General features: G+C 38.2%; 1 protein-coding gene across 1 annotated transcript in view; it reads right to left on the reverse strand.

Annotated features, from left to right (window-relative positions):
- Positions 1 to 3,190: 3,190 nt before the first annotated feature.
- Positions 3,191 to 27,098, reverse strand: part of LOC110171149 (metabotropic glutamate receptor 7) — a 201,430-nt gene continuing 177,522 nt past the window's right edge. Inside the window, 2 exon segments of the mRNA XM_020936837.2 lie at positions 3,191 to 3,240; positions 9,818 to 10,064. Of these exon segments, the coding sequence (XP_020792496.2) occupies positions 3,191 to 3,240; positions 9,818 to 10,064 (297 nt within the window).

The following is a 27,098-nucleotide window of genomic DNA, read 5'->3' on the forward strand; positions in this document are numbered from 1 at the left end:
TTCAGGCCTAGAATCCGTCACCTCACCATCGCCAGCCATTACCCCCAAGCATCAATCTGACACACTCCCTCCTTCTCGTTTCATTCTGTCCACCTAGCAACTTTGGACAAATGCCTCCAAGTCTCCTGGGTATGATTAATTACCCGTCAGACTTCCCAATGCATCATGGAGAAGTTGGCCAAACGGTCATTGCGTGAGGAGGACAAGCATCATATCAGCAACAAGGTGAAAGTGGGAGAGCTCTGATTAATTCCTGCTTCATGTGGGCATCCTTCTCTTCGACTTTAGCATTGGGAATAAAAGAAAAAAATCGACTTCTTTCTATAGATGCCTCTAAGCCAGTACAGTTGGCAGATTGCCAGAGTGAGGGCACAGCAGAGGGCAAAACAGATAGGGACCTCTCTCCCTGTCTCCACACTTAATCTACTCAGGAAATGGCAACTTATCTCAATGCCGGAGATAACGATTCCTAGAATGTTACAAGGGCCAAAGTGAACTGGCACCAGCCTGCAGTGTAGGTCTGGAAGAGCGTCTGATCTTTCAAAAGTAAAAAGCTTAGGTCTATAAGGGAAAACAGGCTGGTACTTTTAAATCTATCTTCAGCCAACCCGTTCTATTGTGTTCTTGGGCAAGGCATTCTCATTAATGATATTACCTGCGTGAATGTGTAAGTGGTGATGGTTGGTTAGCACAGATTGAAGAATTTCTGTCACTCAGGCAACTGAGATTCATCACATTTAGTGTGACTGATGGGTCAAAGATGAATATGAAGCAAAGCTCTGAGCATTTAAGTGAAGATGACACACAGAGATAGACAGCTGTACAACATTCATCCATTTGGGAAAATGTTTCATAAATTCCTTTTACTTATACAACATTTTGATTAGTGTCAGAAACCTAATTCTACAAACACTCATCCTACTGTACACCTTTTCAGCTTTACTCTGTGGGCAGAGATGGTTCTAGGCCACAGTAGGTCCTGGACAGGATGTAGGCATCTGATTCTTTTTGGTAAAAGGGACTAAGACATAAAGAGTCACAGATCTGCTATTTCGCTGTGGATTTGAACAAACACTGAAATGACACAAATAAGAAACAAATTCTCAGAAGGAATACGTAAAAAAAAATAACCAAATACTTTTTATTTCATGTTGATACATTCTTGGACAACACCACAGAGTAGTTGCATGAGTGGCCAAATGTAAATCTCTCCAACAACATTGGCACATAAGCAGCAAGGGCAACATGAATATACTTAGTACAAACAGTAGAAAACATACATGCTTTCTTTTTTTAGAAGTATTTTTTTTAAATATATACTCATCTTTTTTCTTAACTTTCCCGTTGTTTCCAGAAAAAAACATGAAACCAATCAAAGCCATATTCCGCTGTGTGAGAAAGAGGAATCGGTTTACGTTAAAGTAAAAGGAACAGAGCAAAACTCAAAAACAGTACAATTCGAGCAGACAGGTGGAGTCAACTGTGTTATGACAAGTGTCATTAAAATCTTTTTTTCAGATTCAACACCAAACATATCAGGCATGCATTGACAACCTCAACATCAACACCTTTAGTTGTATCAGCAGCCAAAGAGGTCACCAGACGTGCAGGGGTCTAGTGAGGCCTGGCCCTTGGAGAGTGGGCTACAGCAGGTTTAGGGTCATCTTCTTCTTCATACACCTACAAAATACTCAAGAGCCATGGATGTGCTGCTGCAGACAAACAGTGCAAGATGGGAATGTTTTCAAAATGGGACCACCAAAAACAGCTGAAAAGAAAAAAGGTCTTCACAATACACCTGCTTTGGGCTCTGCTTTCATGACTAAGAATCTGATTCTGTACTTATTGTGCATGAACAATAAGCTATGGTCCCCCTTATTTCTCAGTAAAGTTTGAACCCTGTCCCTGTTGGATGTTTCTGCAAACCAAACCAAACACTGGAATGTCTCAGACAAAAACAAAATATGCAGCAAGCCTACATTTCAGTGATGTGTTTACTCTATTCGATTTATTGGTCATAAGGACCATGGAATTGCACTGACTCTGCAGTAACAATTAGAGCTATGGATTAAACCAGGCAGGATCAGGACTCACATGAAGGGGATGAGGTTTTTAAATTGTTTTACTGAAATGGATCAGTAAAATGTGCCAAATACAAAAGAAAATAAAAATGAGGAAATTGTGTGGAACATTTCCAGACCCGTACTACTACTACTACTACTACTACTACTACTACTACTACTACTACTACTACTACTACTACTGTTTTGAGCTTCTACTTGCTCCAGCAGTCGTTTACATGGGTACTTTAGTATAGATGTATTTGTTCTGGTCCCTAGATTTGTAAATTGAGATGGCTGCTTCATTTTGTGTCTTATTTTTGCTATTACTTGGGCTTGCCCCAATTGTGGGAATGTATGTAAACTTGGTAAACTAATCCAACAGTTGTGCAATAATTCCATGATTAAGATTGTGCTAATTTCTTTGTTCCATAAAATACCGAGTACAGAATCAAATTCCATGTTGCAGCCCAAGCAAAGACCTAGACATCTCAAAGCAAAGAATATGGCTTCAATAACAAAAAGTGCATTCAAGAAGCAAAATATGTATAGCTGTCATTAAGAACAAAAAACCAACAACTGAAGTAGGCCAACATTGAGGTCATAACACACACAGGATGTCTGAAAACTCAGTTTGACAGTACGGTTTGAAACGAGTCAAGCTTGTAAGAGGTGCCCAATGTGCATGTCAGAGGCTGGCTGAGGCAACCAGCTCAAGTGACATCATCAGTGACATCTCCTGGGACCCTTTTGTCACCATAGGAACAACCGCAAACCCCCAAGCCAATAACAGGCCCGGGGCATGTCCACAAAAGTCTCCATAACCTCTTTACAAACTTCTACATATTTATATTTTCTGTGCTCACCTTCCTGAAGAGTTTCAACCTTCAGAAATGTCCCACCTGCCTGGCTTGGCATGTCCCATAATGCACTGCTTTGGCAGGCTGGTGCTGCTTCTGCCACTGCCCACCTCTTTTGGCCAGCGGTGGGCCGTGACGTGAACATAAAGTAACCAAAGAAACTGAAACACCTGGAAAGAAAGATAGGTCCATTTTCTTGTCTGGTGCTGGACACTCGTCAACCATGGCTTCTCCCTTTTACTTTGTCCAGCCTTTTCTGATGAGGAATGCTTAGATCACAATGTCGTTGTAGCTCACATATTTCTTCTTTGCAGCTGGGCCTATGAAGAAAAAATGAACAAGTGAGATTTCGTCCTGGTGGAAGTTGATTGTCAAATAATGTGAGATGCTTGGAAAAGTGAAATGAGGTTTGTGATGAAGGCAGATTGAACAGACTCCAAAGTTCAGAGTTGATTTGAATAGGGTTTTTGAAGTATTGGATAATCACACAGAGTAGATTGATATCCTCTCCAACGCCATCTACTGGTGCAAAGCCACAATTATGTAGAAGTACCTCATTCAACCCATCTTCAAAGAGTCTGAACTCAGCCTTTGATGTATTGAAGGCTTGAATTATGAACTCTCAAGTACAAGCAGAGGGCACTTATCGCATAGCATTAGCCCCAGCTAAGTGATTGTGTCTGATTTATTAAAAGCACCTTGTGATTTTTACATGAAGAAATCTGGGGTGAAAGAAAATTGTTCAGTAAAATTCAGAATAGAGATGTACAAAATGTAATTTTGAATAATGGAGATGTATTGTTTTTCATATTACTATTGACTTAAAAGTAAGGAACATAGTATGTGTATTCTCAAACGCTTTAAGCATTATTTATTAGGAATAGCTTGGCCATTGAGGTTGAATTATATTTCTCATTAACTGAGGTTTCACCCTTAGATCTGCCTAAATTAAATAAAGAGTTCAACCAGGCCAGGAATGTGTTTATATATAACACTTTATAATAATAACACAATTTACAGACTTACTAAAGCATGAAATGAGACATAAAGGGCCCATATCACACTATTTTCAGGTCTATGTTATGGTATTTTGTTTCATTTACACATTTAACACATAAACCCTGCATATTAGAGTTTGTGTCTCAAACAGAAAACCCTTTGTTCCACCTTGTGATGTCATGTGGTGATACAGGAACTGCTCTTCTGTATATTTAAAGTCCAAACACCTTCATTAGAATCATTTGGGTAATTTCAACCCTAGAATGGCCAATCTCTATTGAACTAAAAATAAAAGGCAGCTGTTCACTTGAAAACTTGTTAACTTTGTTAACCTGTCACTACATGACATCACAAGGTAGAACAGAGCATTTTGAGCTTTGAAGATGCAGACAGACTAATAATAAAGGGTTATTCAAACGTGCAAATGAAACAAAACACAACTCTGGGTATGTTTTTGAGAACGTAACAACATTCTGACCGGGCTTAAAGCTCACATGAGTCAGTTTTGCATCTTATAGGACCTTTAATTCATAATAGCAAATAGTTTAAAGGGTTATAGTTACACATACACTGATGACATACATTTTTTGTATGTCAGTTATGGCTAAATTTAGACAACATGAATATACTTTTTTGCAATTCAGTGAATGTTTTTCTTGCACTGTAAAACTATTTGCACTTCTGAAGGAAATGTAAGGTCATCTTGGTTTTGAGAGGTCATAGCTCAAACGATAAAGCATGTGTGGTGGAGGAGCCAAACATCTCTCACTGGTCTTTGCATTGAGATAATATGTGCAATGGTAAAGTGAAAACCAAGCGAGCATTAACCAGATGGGATCAGTGGTCATCCTTTAGTTATCCTATCTCCTTTTTGCAGCATTGCCCCCCCCACACTGCCTACTGGACACTTTTCGCCCTTTTTAAGTTCACCCAATGACAAATGTGTCGAAGCCACAAGACCATCATTAATCACGCCAAGGAGAGAGTGCAAAAATGGCACGCTATGCATATTCTTCACTGATATAACAGCACACTGTGAATATTAGCAATTAGTTTATCAGAACTTTTGTGTGGACAAGCTGCACGGATTTAAAATAATTCCGTTTTTGAGCTATAGACATGTTTTTTATCCCCTGGGATTAAGCCTACCTTCAGGTAAGGATTTGTAGTCTTCTCCACGTGCTTGGAATCAATAGCGAATATGTAAAAAGACAAATTACTTAAGGGACTATGTTAATCCCTCCACTTAAATCAAACAAAAGAAAAGTGGTTTAAATCAATTTGTGTTCACACGTTCTTCCAAATAGTTAACCGGCGTGTAAAGAAGTTATAAGAACTATTCCCTCAAGTTCTAATTTTAAGTCTTTTCTTTTTTACTTTTTGCAATCACAGGGGATGCTGCAGAGAAAAAAGGGTTTGGGAGATATGGAAGCAGCACTTGTAAGGATTCTTTGTGAAAGTAGCTGAAGCCGTATGAGTTTTAAGAGATGTGGATGTCTTTGTTGTATAAGAAATGGACTTGTGGAGGAAGGCACAGGGACCTTATAACAGAAGAATCAGGGAGATTTGGCCTTTGAGGAGAGGCCAAATCCAAAATAACAGGCTGAGATAGGAGTCTTTGTTGTGACGAGACAGGTGAGGAGAGAAGGGTGCAGCATGCCATTGAAAGTGATGCTATATAGAAGTCAGGCCACTGTGAGGATAGCATAGTGGAGAGGGTTTGGGAGCGAGATTGGAATTGCAATTATAAATGCATTGTAATATGATATCTAAAATTTGGAGAATTGCGTTAGAAGAGTAAATTTGGACTAACATGAAAAGTAATACTGTAATTCTTCTATCTCACTTTCATTGAAACCTTTCATAGGAAAATTCTGTCAAACAACAAGTAATGTGTAAACTACTGTGCCCAAGTAATTTCCCTTGTGAATCAATACAGTTTGTCTAAGTCTAAGTCTAAGCAAAGACTGAGTCACCATTTAGCTATTGTGCTTGATTGTGTTACAAGTACTGAGATACAGAGGTTGGGACGTGCAAGTTGTGACTTGGACTCGAGTCAGACTTGAGTCACTATTTTTAAGACTTGAGACTTGAGTTGATAAAACAGAGAAAGACTTGGGACTTGACTCAGACTTGAGCCCTGTGACTTAAGACTTGATGCTTAGACTATTTGACATATTAACTGTTATTAAGCACTCTTAAATCTTAATTCTTTCCGTTTTGAATATAATAATTCAAACTCTTGTCAAGGCATTTAAAAAGGAAAAAACTGCATTTCTACAACTCTTATATAAATATTCATATATAATATACCATGACGTTTTAAGTACTATTTAGTTTATAAACTGCAAAAATCTATGATACATTTGGTACTTTGGTTTAAAGACTGGAAATGACTTGAAGCTCAAAGCAAACTTAACTTAGACTCGTGGGCCAGTGACTGACTTGGACTTGCTTCTCTTTGACTTGGGACTTGATTCGGACTTGAGGTCAAGGACTTGAAATTTACTTGAGACTTGCAAAACAACGACTTGGTCCCACCTCTGCTGACATATGTTGTCAAACTTATTTATTTATGAATATACAATCTTGTGTCTCTGGCTCATTTTGACATTGTCTGAAACCTACAGTGAAAGTAAACTGAAAGTACATTGTTTCACGTGTTGCACTTTTTCTTCACGTGTCTTTAAATCCAGCCTAGTGCTAGAGTATCTTTTACTATTCACAAGTAGTCTACTTTATATGTAATTTCTTGTCTGTGGATTGTGCTGAAGATTGCCTCTAGGCCTGGATTGCTTTGAAAAGGAGATCCCACTTGGACTTTCCTCAATACAAAAATTGTAAAGACTGTATGGAGTAAGGGAGAAACTACCAATAAGCCTAACCTAAATGAACAGGAGGAGGGAAGAGAACCAGGTCTGACCCAGTCCGACAGATGGCTCCAGAGGTCTGTGGGGAGCCATGACGGAGCAGCTGCCTGCCAACACTACGACTACACTTGGGTTGTGCGGCTTCCAGCATAGACACACTCGGAATAGCAACACATGCCATGGGTCCAGAGTCCCAGCCAGTTAAACACACTAGCATAGCCCCCACTGTGCAATAAAAACTAGGCTGATTGATGATGGAGGATTCTCAATGTCCACAAAGGAATAGCTTGAGAAACAAGAAAAACACTCACTGTCCCTTGTTGCTGAAAAAAAAAACCAAAAAAAAAAACAACGTCCCAAGTCCATTTGTCCTATACAGCTTAAGCTCTAGCAGTGTATACAGGTTTAGAGCTGGTTCTATGGTGTGGATTGGTATCAGTATTTAATTTTAGGAACAACTCGTCACTGGAGCTACAAAATTAATTTGTATTCTAAAGACCCACATTCTCCATAAACTACTCTGCTATTCATGTATTGTTTGACATATTTTTATTGGTTGGATTTTGAAGAAATGCAGCACCTTTTCTATTGAAAACATTTTTCATTTACCTGGGATTTGGAGAAACCTTGGCACATTTTCTCCACAATAGCACTGTGTTAAACGCTTCCATTTCTTTCAGTCCCAATTCACTTTATTTGGGTGTAAAATGGAGCCTCAGTTGATCAACATGAACATTATGTACTCCTTTTTAAAAAATATTCACATCCAGGATTGAATCTTGTCTCAATACTAACCGAAATGGTACACACTTGCAAACAGAATCAGAGGGTTTCCATCATGTTTTATTTGTTCTGTATATTGTGTAATGGGGTTTTGCAAGTTAGTGGGAATGTTAAATTGTACTGTCTCTGTAAAAAGAAAGTAATAATACACTTCACACAGTTGTTTTTTTCTCAGATAGACTGCTTACTCACTGTTGTCTCTTTACATAACCTCTACACACAAAATTCTTGACCCACTTTGCAAAGAAATTATAATTTCTTTCATCCATCTTCCTCGGTTTATTAGCGCGTTTGCCAGCAGCTTTTGGTGATGTACAGCCAAGACAAAGTTACAGGGCTGATGCACACTAACTCTCATAAATTCACCAATTCAGACTCAATGTAACAAACGCTGTGCACACAGGAACAACCTCCATTATCCTCAGTAGTTTTAAATGTTTTCATGGCAGCTTACCTTAACTAGGAAGCCAACGCAATAGAAATGTTGGCATATAAACTTAGAAAAACAAATAATTTGAGCTCTTTTTTGTTTTGTTTATTATGTTCAAAGCTAGTCTCAAGGGTCAATTAAACTGCTTTATGGAGTCTCCCACAGTAACTAAACACAAGAGAACAGGGTATAAAAAGTCAAATCTCGCTCGGGCCACTCTCCTTGTGGAAAAGTTATGAGTGAAGTGAATGATGGCGATAAAGAGCGGTGGATAAACCCTCTCTGCTCACAGTGTCAGAGTGAAGCGTTTTACCCATAAATCTCTCTGTTTCTCAATGGGCAGCCCCTCTCCAGATCTCCACTATATTGTATATGGATCAAGGTCAAGGTAAAGCAGGAGTAGAAGATTAATTTGTTCTTACCTCAGATAAATAATGAAATTAGCCTGTCGGGGGGAGAAAAACATGATTCGGTAAGTTGCCTATTAAGAGATGGCAATTGGATCAAAATGTTATCTTAAAATGAGGAGTTTGGAGGTTTTGGGTTTGTTCTTTTTGTACATCATAGTCAAAAAATGAATATCACAAGGAAAAAAAATATTTAAACTGTATAAACATAATTTTAAACATCAAAATCATAGTCTCTTTCAGCTGCTTCATGTGCATAAGATCACAAACACAGAAGGACAATAGAAGTCAGTGAGCACCTTTGGAAAAACGACAATTATGCAAACATAAATTAACATGTAATTGTAGCTAAAATTGCATTATGTAACTTTTCAGGTTGTCTTTAAAGATATGTTATTCCTTTGTCTAGAATGTTTCACAGTAGTAGGGCATAAAATATATCTATCTTAATGGAGAACAGCAGGTGGCTCCACTCAAGTATTTTTGGCAGTACTGTTGTAGTAGGAGAGATAGATACTTTGATACCATGCTGTGGAGCAGGCAAAGCAAACAATATTTCCATGAGACGAGCACACACAGGTGGCAGACCCCCCACCAGAAAAGTTACATAGTGCACCTTTAACTATTGCGTTGTTTTTGTTCCAACCCTGGGTCTATTGGAAAAGTCTAGATCCTTAACACACATATGTAGTGTGGTGCTAGGCCTGTCACGATAATGTTTATATGGACTTATCATTTATTCATATATGAAAGCTGGAACAATATTTATATAGTGTTTACTTTTTCTTTGCACTACTAAGACATTTTTTGTTTTTTTAATGTTTTTTGATAAGTTTTAAGCTGTAAATTGTTAAATCTATGACTCATTATACAAACTAATTACTAAAGCGTTTCATTCTGCTATTTATTTATTTATTGCAGCTCATGTTTTTTTTTTTTTTTCGTATAATTCTGCTGGGTTTGTGTGTCAATTGCGTTATTTAGTTGCAATGCTATTGTGTATTTTGTATATTTAAAGGCGCACTCTGTAACTTTTCAGTTGAAAGTCCGTCACCTTCTTGTTTCTATGGAGATGTAATTCCTCTGTTTAGAATGTTCCACAATATGACATCAAACAGATCTACCTTACATTTATTCAATTACAGGTGGGTTTATTGCTCCTAGAAAAACTGACATTCTGAGTGGCAGGATTGCCTCTCCACAGATCTATACTGTAAGTTGGTCTGGTTTGGTCTCCATGAAGATAGAAAGGTTAAATGCTCCACTTCCAGGCAAAGCAATAACACATCCATCAAGAAAAGGACAGACCCTCCGCCAGAAAAGTTACACAATGCATCTTTAAGTCAGCAATATATCACACTTCATTATTTGGTATTGTGAGAGGCTTATAAAATGCTTTAGCACATACTGTTCGGGTCGACGTTTTCACACAGCTCGGTCTTGGCCTCTCCGTTGGGTCGATCGCTGGCCTTGTGGGACAGTCTGGTGGACATGGTGGCGGCTGTCACCACGGCTTTGAAGGAGCGCTTCCTCTTCTGCACATTGAGCTCTGGGTGGAAAATAATGACGTAGACTTTGGGCATGTAGAGCATCCCCAGTGCCACAGACGCACTCAGGTTCATGGAGATGGTCAGTGTGGTGGTCTGGATGTACAGCTAAAAGACAGGCAGGGGAAAGATGGTTAGGTACATGGTAGAAAAGGATTTGAAGGTATATACACACGGACAATGTGTTTGAACTCAAGACGTTTCAGCTGCCATCTGGAGGCACAATCAATACACGCTATTTTCTGATCTGTGTTTTAATGTTTCCTCATCACAAACAATCCTGAAATGGTTTTGTTTCATTCACACATGTTTTACACACAAACCTTGCATATTGAGGCTGAGTTCTTCTCATCTGTTCCACCTTGTGGTGTCACGTGGTAATACAAGAAGTGTTCTGCTGTGTTTCTAAACTCCGCCAACTACACCTTCACTAGAATCATTTGGACGAGTTCAGCCCTGGATTTGCCAATCTATACTGAACAAAAGGTAAAAGGTAGCTATTAACTTGAAAACTACTACTTCATGACATCACAATGTGGAAGAGAGCATTCTGCGCTTTGGAGATGTAAACAGACACATTTTAAAGAGGTGATCACAAGAGTCAATTTTGCTTTATATAAGACCGTTAAACACAATAGTAACACTCTTAAATCAATCTTAAATCAAGAAACACTTAGTTAAGGTGTAGTTATTATAAAGTGTAACCAAAACAATTATTTCAAATAGATATACAGTAAATAATAATAAATAGTAAAACACGCTATTATTTCTACTGCTGCTACTACTACTAATGATAATAATAAGACAACAACAGTCCCACTGCAACTCCTTGAAGACCATGTCAATCATTCATCTACTACTTTATCAAATTATCCTTCTATCACTGAAACCAACTAGAACTGAAAGTCAAAAGAACAATTCTTTCAATTTGCACCAAAGCATGTTTTCACCAATGTAATAATACAAAAAGTACTGTCCTGAATTTGATTAAACAAGAAGTTTACTTTCAGTAGATACTGTACTCATAACAAGACTGTACATTGTCTTGATACATTTTATAATCTAGTCAAGTTTTCTTCCCCTTTAATGATGCCATGTGTTGGAAGCGCACACCTCTCTCCTAGAACAACGGCAGACAGCTGGACCACCTCATCAATGTTTTATGTCCTGTGTATATTGCACTTGCATCTGAAGCCGTGGCCCTGTGAACCCAATAGCAGGCTAATATGAGGCAGGGTGATTGCATAAAGAGACCCGAGCAGGGCTGTAATGGCCTTTTCAGAGTGCCTTTCCTCCAGCTCTGCCTCCCTGTCTTTATGTGTTATGAGCAGTACGCGTTAGCACAGTGATGGATGCCATTTACAGTCACAACCTGGGGACCACTGCATGTACCAGACCAGAGATGTGGGTTTTAAGAACACTCTCAAGATTTATAAACAGTATGCAGTAAGTTTCATGGAACCAATTTTACTAGATTTTGAAAAGTGGAGTGAACCAGTGTTGAAAACATAATGACTGCAATTAAATGCACTCTCAAAATCTCATTAGTATCAGATTTTTGGAGATCTAAGACTTAAAAAAATAACACGTAAACAGCAAAAACATCTCATTTCTTTCTGATCATGGTCCCTCTGTCACATCTGAGTTTGCTGTTTGCATGTCATTTAAATTGGTTAAGGAATAAGGTTTGGGCATGCATGTAAATAGGCTTGTCACAGGAATACATTTTGAAGTGCAATATATTGCAGAAAATAAATATTGACGCTACATGATAATACTGAAAGTGATTTATGCCATGGACACAGTAACCCAACAGCAGATTTAAATCACAAATATTCTAAATGTACAATACTGTTGAAAAAAAATCATGAGCTACAATAAATAAACAGAAGAATGAAATATTTCAGAATGCAACGAGGCATACAAGTTATTAATTCAACCTTCAAATCTTATCACACAACCAAGGCTTAATGTCATTGTTGAAAGTATTGAGTTTATTCATTCTGGCTTAAATTTCAGTGCCTTGTGTATTATTTTCTGCAAGTGTATGAGTTTTATGCATTTCATCATTCAGTATCTCAACCCTGCCCTTCAAACCAGGCAAAGACACATACAGTCATCTGCTCTGCTTCCAGTTTTTCAATCCAGTTATGTGGAAGTCCCTTCTTGTCATCTTAACATTCAAACAAAAGATCACCTCATGCATATGTAAAGAAGAGTGATTTTCTAAGCCAGTGTCTGAGTCAACCATTTAGTCGTAGAAAACTGACAACCTTAATAACGCATGACCCACCAGCAAATATTACTATTCTTCAATGTGGACATAAAATCATATCTATATCATTTCTGCATCATTAATAATTTTAAATTGTCAATCTACTCCATATTGCTTCTCTTCCCAAGTCATGTTGCAGTCAGAAAAAAATGACAAACCAACCAACCATGCATAAATGCTTTCCTAACCAATCAGCAATCGATGCACCACATACCACAGTATAGACTACTTTGTGTGCTCATCTGAGCATTAGAGCATGTGGCCTTAGTCAATGATTTACATCCATCTCACAAATGTGGATGAACTGTAAGGCAAAGAAATGTCTAAATACATTTTATCCATCCTGTCCTTATTTTTAAAGAGCCTATATGATGCTATATTCTGAACTGTTATATTGTTGCTTCCTGATCACAGTCATACCTGGAGTTGTGTTTTGTTTCATTCAGACACATTTAACACACAAACAAACAAAAGAAAACACCTCCACGTCACTTTCAAACTCCACACACCTTCACTGAAATCACTCAGATAATTTCAGCCTTGGGAATTGCAAATCCTTAATGATCAAAACGTAAAAGGAGCTGTTAATGTGAAAACTACATCGCAAGCTTTGGAGATGGAGACAGATAAATAATAAAGGATTACACATGTGGATCCCTCTGCCACCACTCCATAGTGTCAGTTATTTCATTTTCATTATTATTTACATTATGTTAATTACATTACACATAATTTAATTCCTTTATTTAGACTTATGTTCTAATTTGAGTGCACACATTTTAGTTCATATAAGTCTAATTTACTTCCTCTTGTTCTTTTTGTTTTTTTGAGCACTGGACGGAGGACCCTGGGAGAGACCATCAGGACTCAGCAAAGGGGGGGAGCACTATTTAGTTTGTTTTACTGTTAGTTTGTTTAGTTTGTGTTAAGGCCACATTATTATCACTTATTATTTTCTGTGTTATAATTATTTGCTTTTTTGTTACTTTGATTAAGTTATTGGTTTAGTTAGTTAATTCGTGTAATTCCTCCCTCTTGTGTTTAGCTTTAGTTGGTCCTTAGGTATTTAAACACCTCTGTTCCTTTGTCGGGTTGGGTTAGTTTTGTTCTGTTCAGTTTGAGTTCATTTTCTTTTTTGACTTTATAAAATTTAAACTTATTTTTATACCTTGTCTTTGCCTTTGTGTTTGGTCTGCTACAGAAACGAAAGACAACTCCAGGTACGTTTTTGAGGAGGTAACAGCATTATAACGTGACTTAAAGCTCACAAGCATCAATTTTGTAGGTTATAATATTTTTTGAAATGTATATCCTACATTTTTGTCCAACCAAAACCAGACCCAGAGGTAACACATGGTCCACCAATTGATTATCAATCCTACCCACCAGTAACTCATCAATTAAGACCCTCCATTACCATCCTAATGCCACATTCCCCAAACATTGAACAATTGAACCATTTTGATCATGGTCAGCTAAGTCCTGACAACTGGAAGCATTCTTATTGTAAAGGCCTCAACTCTAGTATTGGAGCACGGGGCAAGTTTTATAGGTCAAGTGATAATTGATCTCATACAGCCATGGACGTAGTCAATATAAGACAACACAACAACTAGAAACCAATTATCCCTGACATAAGCTCGACTAAGCACTATATAATTGGAGGAACGTGGCTATAGTGAGGTATTGATTCTCTCCTAGCTTGTAAGAAAGTGAATGTTTTTAATATCTCTCCAAATGTCAAGCTGTTTATGTGCTTGTTGTCAGTGATCAGCACAGACAAAACAATGCTTTCTTCGGCAGCATGCAGAGAGATGCACCAGAATGAGCTCAATGTCAGCCTGACTAATGAAGCAGAAAGCAAATGGAAATTGGGTCTGGGTATGTCTGATTTGTTCACAGCTGTTTGTATCACTGCCACTGCCAAGTCGGTGAGGTGTGATAAGACAGCTCTTGTGATGAGATGACATGGCAGATATGGCAATTGCACACAACCACAGGATTGATATTGTCAGGGATTACACAACAAGACAAGACCCCATAGTCTTTTATGCTAACATGAGGGTAGTATGCATAATATTTAACAGGTGAGAAGATAAGGTTTTGAAGAATAAATATCATGCATTATTTGTTGGTGGCCTTTATACATGCTCTTCAGGACCTTTGCGTTGGCATTTCGTGTTTTACATCTTAAACTAATGGCTATCCTACACACTATAAACCATGTCATTATCATTCCAGGTTCTGAACCGCAAGTGCAAACTGAAAAATAGCTTTTTTTGGTGGTGCTGCATATGATTTACCAGTGGAAAGTGCATCTATTATTTCTGCTGCAGAACTGCTATGTAAATGTAAATGTTCCACGAGTGCAAAAGTTTGCGTGCCTCTGCTGCCATGGGCTATTGAGCTGTTGTGCAAATTAAAGTTTGCCTCTACTTCTGAACATTCTCACAAAGCGTTCGGCTTGGGGAGCGTCTGATGGTATCGGAGGAATGCAGAGATACAATACGCTCTGCCTAGACCCTGCAGTTTTCACTTTAGAACCTGAGACAGACGCAGGAAAGCCCTTTGTCACGGACAGCTGCTGTGAAATGCTTTGAAATGATTATTGCTTTGTTAAACAACATATTATTATTTTATCTTGTTGGTCCTTTTTAAAGCATTTCAGATAACTTTGCCATCAACATTTTCATTTACATACATACATTGCAACAACTTTCCTTTGTTAAAAGTTTGCACCTGTCTCTCCTGTTGTACTATATTATCACACAGTTTTTGAGCACATACTTGTAATGAATCGGACAGCACCCATTAAACAAATTCATTTGCATTTCCCCCAACTCTATTTTTGCACATGTCAGCGAAATCACCCATTTTGCATACCATTCACTCACAGGAGCAAAACTGTGCTGTGTGAGAAGTTCTGTTGATGTTTTGCTCAACTTTTAGCGTGCTTAGCTGATAAACACTGTTTCCACCTTGTTCCACTCCGCCCACTTTTGTCTCTAAATGCTCCTAAATTGTTCTTTTTTTATGGTGGCATTTCCAGTTAAACAGGAATCACATTCATGTCATTGAGAATTTGGGAAACATTTTGCATTTAAATATGACATAAAGTCAGTTCATTTGTGTAAAATGTTCAATTTTCATGTGCACCAACAAGTCAACACTGCACAGATTCTCTGGGAGACTTTAAAACAGCTTTATAGTCTGTATTGAACTAATTTACCATCAAGATCGGCAGCCCCATGCAAAATAATACAATCTGAATAATGATGGTGGTGCCCACAGCAGCTTCTAGAATAAGGTCAATTGCCAATTTAGCCAATTAGTGTGTCCTTTAAACCACAAGGTGTATAAATCACTTAATCTGGAATAAATAACGTTCAAGTAAAATCAGTAACTCTTTTAAACCTGGTTGTGGGTGGTTTTACTGCATGGGGCAACATTTTCTTCAGTAGTGGGTTTATCTGTTGTCCAAAGATGAGACAGTGCTGACCTGGTGTTTGAGGTCAACAAGCCACAGTAGCTCCAATTATTATGAGCTCTGCTGTACAATTTTGAAGAAACAACGCAGCTCAAAGAAACTCAGTGTCAAGGAAAACAGGAAAGTTCAGATACATGGATGAAACAAAACATAACACAAGTAATATATTTGAAGTAGTTACACAACCCTGAGCAAATTACACATTAATCTGAGCGATTTTAAATGTCCTTTAATTGTTCTGTGTTGTATTTGTAATGTTTTTTCTGTCTTATGTACCTATGGACAACAGATGGAAATGAACACCTTTACTATCATTTACACTGTAACTGTAAAAGCTCATTAGTATACACTGTCCAAATACATACATGAATAAATAAACAAATGCATGAATGAATAAATAATTAAGTTATTTAATTATGAGACATCAATACCAAAGTCATCCATGTAAAAACAAAGTATCAAGCTTTATTATTCCTATCAAACAACGCAACAGGTTAGTTAGTTTTACAAATATAATGAATGATTAAAAACCTTTAAAATGGATGTGTGCTGAACTAGAATAGAGGGAGCAACGTATTTAAAGGGATATTGTTATTGATTTGGGATGGTTAGTGCAGAGGAGAGATTTGTAGCTTTAGTGGCAGGATGACAGCGGGGTGATAGGGTAAATAAATGAATTGATTGAAGGGTGAAAGGTTGTAGTATATAATTCACTGACAAAGGAAATAAAGTGGGGTTTTGCACAGCTTCATATAGATCTAATTACAAATTGTCCATATATGTCAGTGCTCTTATGAATACAGTTGTGGTGATGCACTTATATGGAGAAAAACAAAACAAAACACCTTTTATTCTCCTTTAAAGGTTCATTGTCGAAGGGCTCGTCAAATGCTTTTCTCTGTGGAGATGTTATTGCTTAGTCTGGAAAGTTTCACAGTATGGTATTAAACCTTTTTTTTCTTCATGGAGACCAAACCAGACCAAGTTACAGGTCAGATCTGTGGAGAGGCAGCCCTGCTCACAGTCAGAATTCCTGAATTTCTAGGTATTTTTGAGCTATAAAACCACCTGTAATTTAATTAATGAAAGGTAGAGTGGTTTAATGTCATATTGTGGAACATTCCAGGCAGAGAAGTGACATATTCATAGAAGCAAGCAGGTGTCAGACCCCTAATGAAAATGCTACATAGTAGAGATGGGCATTCGATGAAAATTTTCTTAATCGATCGTCGGAAGAATTAACGATCGATTATAGATTAATCATTAACGTTTTTATATTAAAATTATCATCATTATTATTACTATCTGCACTACTAATCTGCATAAATAAATTCAACTTTACGACATATAAACCGTAACGACTCTAGAGCCACATCAATCCGTTTGACATTATAATGTGTTTAATTCAGTTTTGTGCAACTCTCACAGAAACAAAACTTAAAACCACATCGCTAATTTGCATAAACTAAGCGAAGATAAAACTACAGCTCTTGTGTCGCTGATGTGGTTCAAATTTCTGTCGGATTAAAAGACATGACTCAGTGGAATACAGGTTAGTGTGACCATATTTGCGTTTGTCAAAACCAGGACACCGTACGGGGGGAGGGAGGTGGGGACTCGTCATCGACATTGATCGACTCTCACCTGGAAAAACTTTTTCCCACTGGACACCGAAACATATGTGCTGCTTTATCCACTGTGCACATGGACTCACACTTGTCCCAGACGCAACGGAAAGCGTGAAATGTCTTGTACAAGTCATCGTTAAATACGCATTTGTGCTTCGGTACGTTGCAGACTGACTGACTGTTTGTGTCTCGCTCCTTCTGAGTGCAGAGACACATGTACACACCTGTTTGGTCACACTACACACAGCAACCTACATTCGGTTTGTCGATTAAAATTAACGTAATCGATGAAATTCTTAATGATCAATTATCGATTAATCGACTAATCATGCCCATCCCTACTACATAGTGCACCTTTAAATCTTTCTAAAACTGCTAATCTGTTTGAAAATCCAGTCTATCTATATAACTTTGTGAGACATTGGGTATCGCCTCACGTCTTTTGTGTTTGAACAATTTGTGCCAAATTGCCGTGGTGGGGATCCAAGGGCGTGGGCGGAAAAAAAAAAATCCATTAATTAGACCTCCCTGGGCTTCCCAAACAGGGCGGTAATGTGACCCTCATTTTGATGCAATGGCAGAAGCAGGAAGCAGCGTGGGAGGAGAGCTAGGTGCCACTGCTTGGAAATTGGGTCATATCATCAGCATCAAAAGTTATTGTTTACTATACTTACTTCCACCCGGGACGATAGATGAATGCTTGGCTCAACTTAAATGCCTTTTTCATTAGCATCCCAGCCAACTTCAAAATCCAGGGGGAAAGTGTATCATATTAGGGGAAACACATTGGGCCCCATATGGAGGCCAAGCGACAACAATAACAACAGCAGTTATGCAAAAAAAAAACAATATTACCACTGCGGGAAGTGAAATGATGTGAGTGCTCAGCTGGATGTGTGATGTGCAGCAAATATATAGACAAAATGGAGCCCAAACCATCCTTCTCTTTGTGCCTCGGGGAAAAAAAGTCAAAGTCTAATCTGGGTGCAAAAATGAGCATTTCCATAAATGCCGCGCTGTCTGCCACTGTTGACAGAAGGTGCAGGCTTTTACGCAGATCTCCTCAAGCCATTGTAATTTCTCCGAACAAAAACAAACTGAGACATTTACATCTAGTTATTTGAAAATGCCATGTTGAATCATAAAGTTGGAGCGCTTTGTAATAGTGGAACTCTTGAATTTGTTTGTTTTAAATGATCTGTCACTCCACTTGATCTTTATCCATGGTGGCTGCCTTGATAAAAATCAAATAACACTTCACTATCTTGTTTGGTTAACCTCAATGCGTAGCTTTCTCATGAGACCAAAGACTTAGCTGTAGGCGTCAGTCCCTTTGATACAGTTTCTTTCAAAGTGTTTGTAGATTTAGTTAGTTCACATTGAGTTTTGGCAGCTTTTAGGCTTTACATAACAGGGGTAACGGACAGGGTGAAGGAAATGAAGGTAGAGGACAGGTAGGGTATTCAGCAAACTGTCACAGCCAGAAATCATCCTCACAACAGTCACTATGTTTACACGCACACAAACTGCTTCACATTTCAAATCGTCCACTCTTATCCCATTCTACGTGCTGGTCATAGATGAAGAGGGGCTAATAAAAACAGCGATCACACATATAACCAAACTTTTGGCGGATATAAATAAGCAAAATCTCATTTGTGTTTATGTTATGATTATTTGACGAGTTCAGATATGTTAGGAACAGCGCTATTTGCTCTCCACAGGTCAAATAAACACACCGAAGCTCCATCATAGTTCTCGGGATTACATGCCTTTTGAAAAATTGGTTTAAAGTAGACCACAGTACTAAAGAGTCACTGCCCATATGGAAAAAAACTGGAAAAAGTAAATCTAGTAGTAAATCTTTATATAATGTTTATATGTGTCATGTGTGTTTTACTCCTGAAAGTTTCCCCCTTTTGCATTTTTCTCATACAACTATATTATGAAAAACTTGTAAAGATAAAGTGAACATTTTGCATGACATTTACAGGTAATGTGCATGATCAACTACATTTTCTTCGTATGTTCCATGTAATGTTTGTATTCTTTAGTTATATGTTGCAGAAAATCAGTCTGAAGGGGAATTTGAACCCAGTGACTTACCAATTGAGCTAATCAGCTGCTGATTTCAGTGGGAACATCAGCAAATACTGAGGATAAGTACCTTGGTACTGATATGACGTCTTGTCAGTTGAGGCATGTGAAAAAAACAGAAGTGTAGAGCTGCTTTTTGGAATATTACAAGTCAGTATAGACCTTTGTAATAATTAGGATTTTGCAGAGTAAAAATATTTTTACAGCCTGATGTTTGTTCACTGTGAGATCAGTGGAAGATGTTTTTTAAGGTTGTAATGTAATATTTGCATTACTGTGTTTACCCCCCATGCTGCCCAACGCACACACACACACACACACACACACACACACACACACACACACACGCACACACACACAGAGACACACAAACACACACACGCGCGCACACACTGTGATCATTTTCTTTCTCACTCTCATACTCACACAACACAGCAATCAAGTTTAAGGAAACAATCATCATTTCACTTGTTTTTCTATGAAATAAATGAGCTTTGTCCAACACTTGTGAGGAGATTGTGTGTGGGATTAGTGTCATGTTCAGCTCTTGCAGGTTACAAAGTTTTATATGTTTCATGCTGCACATATTTACCAAAGATCTTGTAAGTGTTTTCACTGTTACATACAAATCTTTTAGGATTCATATGAAACATGTTAAAATGGTGTATGATTTGTCTATATCTTTTCCATATGGGTGAGACTTGCAAATGTTCTGCATCTTTGACACAACTTACACACAACTTCTACATTTTAACATACTATTTTATTATTTTTTTAATTCAGATGCATGACACCAGTTCAGTTCATGATGTCTGTGCGGAGTCTCTATTTCCAAAGAACAGAATTTCTTACTGTTTTGTATGTAAAGTTGGTAAATCTCTTGAAGCTTCATGGCCTCTATTGGGTGTACTATTTGGTGTAATTTACATCATCCCCATTGACATGCTTTGGCTTGTGCCTGTACAAAGCTACAATATAAAAGTCTGCTGGCAGTTCACATGAGACTGTGAAAGATTTGCTTTTTAAAATGTCCCTTTATTCCCCATTGCTCAGTGAGTTTCACGGCTCCTCTGACTTTTCTCTGGTGTGACAAGCCCTGCATCCTTTATGAACATGGGACAGGATTTACATAAAAGAACCTGTGTTCACTGACCTAAATACAAAAGACTCATCCCATATAGCCCATGACTAATGGAATTTTCCTGTATAAATATGTATGGGTGGGTCATGCATAGATCAAGGTCTTGGTGTAATGTTATATGTAGAGCAAGAATGCAATAAAATGATATGATAAATAGTGAAGAAATGGAGAAGGAATGAAATATGTTGGTTATACATATGATAAGTATTGGATCGGATAAAGCATGAGTCTTTATAATATTATACTCAAATGAAGTTTCAGGGTACAGGCCATTTACTTCTCCTTTTTACAAAGTTGTATTTAAATTTAAAGGAAGAACATACGTGGGTACCTCTGGATTTTCCTCATAGTGGCTATACCAACTTGAGATTCACAGTTTTTGTCTGATCTTGGAAGCTATGGAATTGGGCCTGGTTAGTGCTGGGCTGGAAGACCCCTGGGAACACCTGGTGCTATATAAGGAAAGAAGTGACTCACTCATCCGCCAACTTCGAAGGATTCCTGCTCAGATAAGTGAATACCGTTTTGTCCTTGGGCAAGACACTTCACCCACCTATAGAATGTGGTGTGTGAATAATTGGTGGTGATGGGGCAAATTGGTAGGCTGAAATCTCTTGGGTTGGTTTCCATCAGTCAACCCCAGGACAGCAGTGGCTATAATAGTAGTAGAAGTACTAGTACTTCAGGTGCATTTGGTATCTTGTAACATGCTATAGGCGAGTCTCAGCTGACGTCATTGTTATTAAAAGCCCGCGTTGCATGCTGGGAAATATTTTGGTCGGAGGCAAGAAACAGGGTAGCGGTCAAACACAGTGCGTAACCTCGCGTATTTTTCCCCGATAATGGTAGATTCCTGCTGTATTATCGGATGCACAAATAGAAGCACGGAAGAAGGAAAATGTCTTTTTCGTATTCTGAGTGAAAAGAACCACTAACGGTGAATTAAATGACTTTCAAACTTTCGCAGAGCAAACGTAGAAGATCCTAGCAAACCGTGGACTCCAACAAGTTCAACAACACATCCAGACTCTTGGAGGTTTTCACCTTTTCTGCTGTGAATGGCCCAGGAGTTTCCACCAAGTCATTGTGGATATCACCAAAGTGAATATTTGTCCAGGTAGTTGGTGATTCCGACCAGAAATTTGGTTTGGTCCACCTTTTGTCGGGGTTGAAAAGGGTGATTTGGCTCCATCGATGCTTATGACCAATGTCTGGTCAAATGGTCTTGGGTCCTCTACTGTTAGAGTGGATAAATAACCGGGATCAATACCCTTTACGTGCTTTCTCGCTCCGTCCGTCATGTAGAATTAGTGTTTCTTGCCGCCGACCAAAATAATTCCCAGCATGCAACGTGAGCTTTTGTCAACAATGAAACTTGCCTATATAAATCCAGCTGGCCTTTACATTATGATGCATATTAGTAACAAAACACTGACTCATATCTGAACATGGTAAAGGATGGGACAAACACAAAGTGGAAATATCTCCAAAGGGGCAACAAAGTCTATCTTAATCCCCTCAAGAGCTACAACACAATCAGCACACTCCTTCATGGTCACAGAAAATGGGAATTCCTAAAATAATCCATCTACAAAATTTTAATTTTCCAGTCTGTGAAATTAAAAATGGTGCTCTCATTTGCCGGGGTAATTGCATGAAACATAGCTTTCTGTGATAATGAGAAGACCTATAAGTAACTGGCACTTTACAATGGAGGGGCAAGGGCTGGAGGACAACCTGGACACTGCTTTGTTCTTAATTGGAATATGAATGTCGTCTCCGGGGGATAATAAGCAGCATGACCACACTCTCCCTTGTGGGCTGCCTGACATAAAAATGACTATGGTTACTGTAACACAGGTCAATCAGGAAGTCCCTTCAGTGGAGTTTGGTGTATAGTTAGTCCCCTTAGGCTTTCACATGACATATAATAGCAGCCTCTACGAGGTGCTTCATTGTACCTGTCGAGCCCTTGTGGGTTAAGGCGCTCGTCCCCAAAGAGATGTCTAGCCCAGAGCAGATGAATCATTATGCAGGCCTCGTGCCAAGAGACATTCCCACAGATCTGGCCTGGTATTGTCGCCAGAGTGAATGTATACACAGTAGACATTCACTATCAATCAATCGTAGAACAATAGTAATGTTCTACGATTGATTGCATGCATTTAAAACATAATAGATTTTAATAATTGCTTCACTTTTCATCCAGTACATTACATATAAACCATGTGACAGTGCAAAGTGCAGTTTTTGTAGGTCCTTTGAGGTACACTAGCATCTTTTGGGTGCATTTAGCCTTGAACTTCAAGATTGGCAGGGGTGTCTACGGACTTACCAGAGTTTAGTGTTAGGGGAGCACAGGACACCCCTGAATCAGCTTGGTGACCCCAGGTGCCTTAAAGACCTGGGCCAGCCATACTCAAAAAAAAATATATATAAAAAAATTATCTGGCTAAGGCCTTGTCAAAGGTCTTTGCTTAGGGTTCCAGTAACAAACAATTACATTTTAAGAAAAAAGCTCAAAATGTAATTTAAGCCAGGTACAAATAAAAGCATACCAGAGTGCCCTCTGGATCTGGATGGGTTTAGTATACAGGTACTGGGTGCTCTTCAAGAAAAAAGTGGGCATTACAGGGCATGCCCTGATGAAGATATTTTTCTTAGTCAAAACAGGATGGCATTGATGCAAATAAATACCTCAAATGACAAGTAACTACCAGACCTTTTTACATTATTGATTTTTTTATGTCTAGTTGTAGGCCTGCATGACAAACAACTAATCAATTCTGGGAGCATTTACATTTGAGGGAAGACCAATACAAGAACTAATGAACTAATACAAGAGTCCCATCTATTTCAGAACATTTGTTTGTAGTACAGGTACTACAGGTACAACGAGATATTTGGTTAAAAAGGATTTATCTTTTCTAGCTGGAATTGCAACTATTGTGACAAATCAAATTATGATTTAGGTTCAATTGCAATATATTCTGCAAATAGTTACATCTGTCCTAGTACACTGCCTTGAACCTTCTTAGTGTGACATCACTGTGAATTTAAAATAGATGCGAGGAATTATATAGATATATAAAAAGAGAGATTAAAAAAGTACAGCTATGGTGAAATAACTTATTTTTCTGTCTTAAAAGAAAACTTTCAAAACCAGACAAAAAATCAGTCTGAAAGCTACAGATGTGAAGAAAACAGGCATCAGAGAGTTTGAAGTTAGATGAGGATAAGAGCCACAGCATGAAACCCAAAGAGGAGAGCAGAGCCTGGGTCAAGGACTGCTCTGTGGATTCAAACAGATGTATGCACAGACACAGTCCAGGTCAAAGTTCACTCCACAAAATGTATGGATTTCACTTCTCAGCAGATTGAAGTCAGTGGAGACTGTGACTGAAGAAATACAAGCAGATCCTTGACTTGCCAAGGCCTTCTGGCTGTATGAGTAATGTAATGAAAATGGAGAAGAAAGAGGAATACAGTTCAAGTGGTAAATTAACGGTAAATGGTGTCTTTCTTGGCAAGAGTCAGTTCTATCACAGTAAATATTTTAAAATATGCAAATGGGTCAAATAGGATAATATAAAAATAAATAAAAATAGACTATATTCATGGCTTCAGCTTCTTGTTTATACGTGATAGTTTGAGGACTTTTGCTTCATTCAAAAGATATAATTATTTGTTTTGAATTGCTAATGGTTAAGGCGACAGTGCTGTTTTTCCCTCACTCTTAAACCCATAGACAGGGAACGACAGTAATAGTTAAGAAAAAAGATGACAGAATATGATGAGAAAGGAATATAAGGGGAGAGGAAAGTTGAGAGAGTTCAGCAGAACAGTCCGAGGAGCAGGACAGCGGTGCTAAAAGGTTAAGTGTGATTCGTAAGTTAGCAATTGAAGCTTGAGTGCAAAAACAGGTATAGGGAGGAAGCTGTAAATGATGAATGACTGAACCAGGGAGAAAAGGAGCCGCAGATGGCACGAGGTTGGCAACTTTTTAGACTTGGGACAGCTATGGAATATTGATCACAGTCACAGCCAAAAAGTTGAGAGTGAGGGCTGACAGGAACAGTACAGTTGGCACAAAAAGTGCAAAGAAGAAGCATTTTTGTGAAGCCCTCAATAAAAAACCTCCAAAGTCTGTAACTTGTGTACAAAAGCATTTATTTACTAGTTTCCACAACGCCCACAAACACTCTAAATTACCCTTTTGTTTTACTGCTCATGAGTTTTTTTTGTTTTTGTTTTTACTATTATTTACAGTTTTGCATAGAGTGCTTAGTACAAACCTCAGTGAATTCACAGACCTGAGAGGGAGCAGTGAACTAGTTTTGAATGTATCATGAATATACTATGGATGCTTGAGTGAGTTATCATTTTTACATTTGGTATGGTGTAAGCATACACAAATTGAAATTGATAGAGTATTCATTGTTATTTGTGGAATTGAAAGCCCTGAATGAATGAAAATAAAACTGAGATTTGTGAAAAAAGGAGCCCATTCACTGTCTGAAATCTTTTGAGAATTTTAATAACATGGCAGCATTTCTAAATCAACTATCCCCACTGTGCTTGTCTACTAAAGGACAGGCTCGCAATGGAACCATAGCTCAGCCTTCTCAAAATACTGAAATTGGTCGGTAGTTAGAAATTTCACTCCCCTGCATATGGCTCTGCATAGCTATCACGGTCACTGAAAAACAACACTTCCACCAAAAAATGTGTGAATACCAAAGACAGAAACTCAACGTTCTTTTAAAATACACAATTCAGAGGTAGGAACGTGCAGGTCGTGACTTGGGCTCTAGTCAGACTTGAGTCCCTATTTTGATGACTCGATACAACTGATAAAATGGACTAAGGCTTAAGACTTGACTGGGACTTGAGCTCTGTGACTTGATGATTCTCCTCAAAAAAAAAAATCTCTTTACAGTTGATACATATGGTGCTTAATGTTACAGGAACAAACTTTAACATGTCCCTTCCTACTCGCTTGTTACTCGTAACAACAACTGAAATACTGTGATATCATATCGTCAAATATTTTACAATAATGTTGGGGGCTGTCATAATAAATTAAATAATAATACATAAATTATTTTTTCTATTATTTCTCTATTAATATAATGATTCACAAGTCTTGTCAAGACATTTAAAAAAGGAAAAGAGTAGCATTTCTCATCATCATATATATTGCACAAATGATTTGAATCTCAAAGAGGAGCACTTGGACTCAATTTGGACTTGAGACTTGCAAAACAGAGACTTGGTCCTATCTTTGACACAATTTCTCAAAACCAATTGAGAATGACCATATCCAGACTTGTGATTGCCTGTTGGATAAAAAAAAAAAGATGAGATTCTTATCGCTTATAGAGGAAATGCAAATGCAATGAGAGCGGATGGAGCAGAGCGCTGGGAGAGCAGATGCAACCTTATCAACATCTTGCCCTGATATGAGATGATTATTTCTGATGCAATGGTATGAAGGGTGGAAAAAAAACACAAGAGGATGAATACACACCAAGGGAGGAAGTTGGAGCACTTTTGCCCTAAGCTGTCAGGACATAGCACCTCCTTCTCGCTCCAAAGTCAACTTCTAACACTGTCAATCTCCTGATGTACTCAAAACATGCTGAGTGCAGGAAACAAAACATTGTCTTCTATCTTTCCGTGTCTCTCGTTTATTCACTTTGAGTTAAAGGCGTTCCAGAGCCGCACAAACACCAGCCAGGAATAGCAGTAAAACTTTCTAATTTCCTCTCCACATTAGGAGCTGACAGGTGAAGAAAATAAGGCGGAGGATTGTTTTCTCAGTCTAATTAATATTACAAGTCTGTGTGTGAGAGAGGGTGCTATTCGGAGGCGGAGGATGCATCTTCTGAGACAGCCGTAGTGAGAGTTGAATTCTTCAGCTCTTGTATACACAAGGGCTGCAGGCGATTCCACTGCCTCTGTGAGTAACAGTCGACCACTGGGAACTGTGGAATGGTTTGAGGCTGGATTAGAGAGTTTTAGTAACACAACTGTTTGTCTAATCTTCGAATTGTACTTGAAAACAATATACAGTATTCTCTGCCTCATGTGTAATACTGCTACATGATATGAATCATCTCTGATACGATTCACTGCTATTTTGTGTGTATGCTGTACTGTAAATAAACATACTCATAGCCAATTGTTGTACATAATAGTCTTGTAGCCTTGTATTTTTGGTCCACTTGTGGGGCAAAATTTCAGTTTTTGATTGTTACATTTATGGGCCCGGTCAAGCAGAAGTAAACAGCAAGGCCAAAAATTCAAGTTAATGTATCTGATATAAAAATGTATTGAACAGATACATATGTACTCTAGTTTATGAAACTGTTGACCTTTTTTCTGTACCATTTTTGGTTTTAAAGTTCCATATGTTTTAAACAGACCATGTATGAAACATGGAACAAAAATTATTTCCCAAATTTCAAAGACCTGCAAATCATGTAAATAAATGGATGTATTTCATCATATC

This window comes from Boleophthalmus pectinirostris, unplaced genomic scaffold (genome assembly GCF_026225935.1).
Source record: "Boleophthalmus pectinirostris isolate CB_2022bp ecotype Guang Dong unplaced genomic scaffold, ASM2622593v1 HiC_scaffold_3, whole genome shotgun sequence".
Lineage (NCBI taxonomy): Eukaryota > Metazoa > Chordata > Actinopteri > Gobiiformes > Gobiidae > Boleophthalmus > Boleophthalmus pectinirostris.